Raw genomic sequence first — 4120 nt, forward strand, 5'->3', positions numbered from 1 at the left:
GGGCACTTCCTTAATAACAACTTAAAACATTCCCACGCTTCGTATAGGTTCTCGCCCTCGATTTGCTTGAAATTGGCAATGTCACGTCTTAATTGAATGGTTCTACTTATGGGGAATTTTTTATGTAAGAACTTTCCTAGTAATTCGTCCCATGTAGTGATGGAACTAGGCTCTTGCGAATCAAGTCATTCGTATGCGTTGTCGCATAATGAAAAGGGGAACAACAGAAGACGAATAACGTCATCAATGACCCCGTTATACTTAAAAGCATCACATAATTGAAGGATTCGCTTTAAGTGTTGATTTGGGTCTTCCATTATATTGCCCCTGAATTGCAAGTTATTTTGAACCATTTGTATTATTTTTAATATTGTATATTATATTATTTTTAAAAAAATTAAAAATTTTATATAAATAATTCAAATTGAAAAACTTGAAAATTTTATTTTGAAATTTAGAAAAATCTAATATTTTCTAAAATATATAAATGTAAATTCTAAATACTCAAAATAATATATAAAAATTCAAAAATTGGAAAATTTTAGTTATATTTTAAAAGTTACAAAAAAACCCTCAATATTTCAAAAATACATAATCTAGAAATTTTTAATAATTTTTATTATTTTTATTTTTGCAAAACAGCAAAATATTAAAAAATTAAAAATTCAAAGCAATATATCAAAATTCTAAAACAAATGAAACAGTTTTAACTTAAAAAAAACAGATTCTACAAATTGATGAAGTTGAAAAGAAATTTCTAGACAAATGTAATAATTTTAATAAATTAAAATATATAAAACTTTTATAAAAGTTCTTAAAATTTTAAAATATTAAAATTCAAATGGACATTCCACGTTCCACAATGGTTAAAGTGAATGGTATATTTTCTAACATATTTAACTTTATTTAAATTTTTTAAAAAATTTCATTTATTTTTATTTCAATAAACATGAGCTCCAAATGTCGCTTTTCTAAATGACCAAAAGTTTTTAGAAGCAAAAGTCTTAAGTGATACATTTTGATGCAGAGGTAGATTCTCATTAGGGCCTAGTGCCTGGCCTCCAGAGTTTTTAATTATACCCTTAAAATTACAATTTTTAATTAAATCCTTCCAAAAAATTTAAATGTTTCAATTAATGTTTTTTTTTAAAATTTTCGTAATACCTCTAAAATTTTTGAAAGTTTTAATTAGATTTATCAAAATTTTTAAAAATTATCACTAAAATTCGCAGTTTTTAAAAATTCTAATTAGACTCCTAAAACTTAGTGCTAATATCCGCTGACCACATTCAATAGTTTTTTTTAGTCAGTGCAAAATTTGGATTCAATTGAATAACAAAAATGACAGTTTAAGTTCTAAAGTGGGGCAAAAAAGTTTGGCACCAATGTTGGAAAATAATATAATTCGGGGGCTAAACTAAGCATTATGCCTATTTCTGTGGATGCATTTTTATTCAGTATTTATTTTTGGATTAATGTAATTTTTTACCCTAAACATGAAAATTAAGTTGACTTTGAAATTTGAAATTGGACACATCATTATTTTTTTACAAAATCCAAATTTACGGGCCAAAATAAAAATATGCTACCAAATATAGATACAAAATAAAATAAAAAGTATAAATATCAAAGTGAATCTAATTATCACATTAACCCTTTAGTTATCATCGGATGTTAGTTTCATTTCACCCAGTAAATCAGTCGATAGCATGTAATGTGTTCACACTGGTTCATGTCAATGCTTAATTTATTTTACCAAATACATGGCAAAATTACTATACCTTCGGAGTTTTAAAGCTACAATGAACTTCCTTCGTATTGCCTCGGCAAACAAGAGGCTTCCTTTCCCTAGAACAACAAAGTATGTCCGCTCATTTGAAATTCGAGCAGCTAAAACACCGTTAAGAAAATATGAGAAGTTGATTTAGAGAAGTATTCCAAAACACTACAATGGGTTGAAAAGATCTTCAATAATTTCAGGACTTACTCAAATCTTTTGTTTCATTTGTGAAAAAACAATGTATGTTCATCGACCATACATACATGGAATAGAATAGAATATTGTTGAGGTGTGAAGGTTGATGGACTTGTAGAGATATTCAAAAAGAGATAGAACTGAAACTCCAAGCATTAGGATGATCTCAGGGCGTTTTCCAATGCTGTATGCAAGTGAAGAACCGGAGGTGTATATATTATTAGCGAGAAAAGATGGCCATTCCTCTACCCATTTCTTCGAACATCCTGCGAAACAAGAAGATAACATCGGCACATCAATGTTGATCACCAACTGCCATCATTGAAGAAAAACCATTATTAGTTGACGAATAACCTTGAACGTCCATAGGAAGCAACTAGAGTGGTGTCATAAAACAATACACCATAAAAATGAGTTAGGCATTAACACAAACAGAAAATGGGCATTCATGTTCACGGACACGGACTGCATACTCACATCAAGAATCAGCCCTGATATGGAGCCCACATATCAACGTAACCCTTTAAAGAATGCGGAAGCGCCTTCTTCCAGGCATCACGATCCGGCACCGCCAATTCGCCAGTTAAAGCGAGGGAACTATCATCATCCTTTCGGTTCCGAAGATTCAATACAAAAAGCTTGTCGCCAAAAACCCTATGCATGGCCTTCAATGTCTCTTCCATCACCATCTTCCCATTTCTGCCTTCATCCTCAGCCTCCACGCAACTACCCCCTACATTCACCATGATTCTCCCGCCTTTTCTCAGGCTCTTCCTTAACTTGTGCCACGTGCTTGGTTCCTGAAGCTCTGGTATCAAACTACCTTTACTGAATAAATCCACTAAAATACCTGCAAACCCGTTTCTAATGCTAGCTTTCAATCCGTTTCCAATGGAAATGAAAAGTCTATTTGGGTATTGTTTTTCAAGCTTTTCAAGGCCAAAATATTCTCTTCCAACTGCAACCACAGATGGGTCAAGTTCCCATCCGTGGATTATCAAATCTGGGTATAATTCAAGCATCAGGCGAGCCGTGGAGCCCGCCCCGAAGCCGAGAATGCCAACGGCTCCAGGGGGTAAAATGGGAGGCAGAGTGGCAAAAACGTCGAAATAAGTGTTGGTGAGTGATTTGAAGAGGAAAGAAATGCTGTGGATGTTTCCAGGGGAATCAAGGAGGAGGAGCCTAGAGCCGGCGAAAGGGTGGTCGGCCCTTCGAGAAACTTGGAGAACGCGGATATAGTTATACCTGGTTTTGAATTTGGCGATGACTTTGACGTCGTCGATGGGGATGCCGTCGTCTTGGGTCCCTGTTTGGGTTTGGTGGGAGTTGTGGGACGGTAGAGGGAGTGGGAGTTGGAGATGGAATGGTTTTGGCATTCCAGGTGTTTTGAAAGAGAAATGGTTCCATGACCGGGAAGGTTGGAGAGTGTGGGCAGTTAATAGAAATGGGTGTGAGACGTTGGGTCGACTTTGGTAGGAAATTAACCTTAGGCCTTGGCCTTGGGACATCATTACTCTGTGCAATATCTATCCTCCCTACCCTTCTGGACCGGGGGGTTGTGGGGGTTAGCTTTTTCTTTTACGATCTTCTTTTGCTTTTCTGCTCAGACTGCATCCTCAGTTCCCACAATATGTTGCCCTGCTAGTTTTATCTTTTAACTAGAATTGTTTCCCTGTATTCGCATTTCGCAGGGGTGAATGCGTTTTCAATAAAAATTAATAATTTATCTCCTTTACTTAAATGGTTAAATATTATTGTTTTGTTTTTCAGACTTAAGATCAATTCCTTTCTTACTCATATTTATATTTTTGTATCATTTTATTTCAAGTTTTTATCTTTAATTAATATTTGTAACATATTAGTTCTTCTGATTAGATGGAATCATAAGCTAATTGTTGAGGACTACCAAGTTCAATTTCTTTTATAAATATTTTAATATGTATTTTTTTATGTTGTTTCAAACTTTTTTAATTAATGTTTATAATTAAAATTATATTGTTTTCAAATTTTTTATTTTTAATTAATAACTCTTTTATTTATAACATCAAATAATTATTGCAAATATCATTATTTGTAGTAAATATATATTTTTACGTGTAATATTTATTTTTCAATCCATAGTATTAAACACCATACCCACAATAT

The 4120-nt window shown here is 33.0% G+C and overlaps 1 protein-coding gene across 2 annotated transcripts; it reads right to left on the bottom strand.

Moving 5' to 3' along the window:
* Positions 1 to 1901: 1901 nt before the first annotated feature.
* Positions 1902 to 3534, bottom strand: LOC105791131 (uncharacterized). 2 transcript variants are annotated; one of them, XM_012619054.2, is made up of 2 exons: positions 2453 to 3534; positions 1902 to 2241 (listed from the first exon to the last, which is right to left on the bottom strand). In XM_012619054.2, exon 1 carries the CDS (start codon positions 3484 to 3486, stop codon positions 2461 to 2463), a length of 1026 nt encoding a protein of 341 aa, XP_012474508.1. In that variant the 5' UTR covers positions 3487 to 3534; the 3' UTR covers positions 1902 to 2241; positions 2453 to 2460. The 2 variants fall into 2 exon arrangements, with proteins under 2 accessions (XP_012474508.1, XP_012474507.1); XM_012619053.2 differs by having other exon boundaries at positions 1902 to 2287.
* Between the last annotated feature and the right edge of the window lie 586 nt (positions 3535 to 4120).

The sequence above is a fragment of the Gossypium raimondii genome, chromosome 8 (assembly GCF_025698545.1).
Source record: "Gossypium raimondii isolate GPD5lz chromosome 8, ASM2569854v1, whole genome shotgun sequence".
NCBI lineage: Eukaryota > Viridiplantae > Streptophyta > Magnoliopsida > Malvales > Malvaceae > Gossypium > Gossypium raimondii.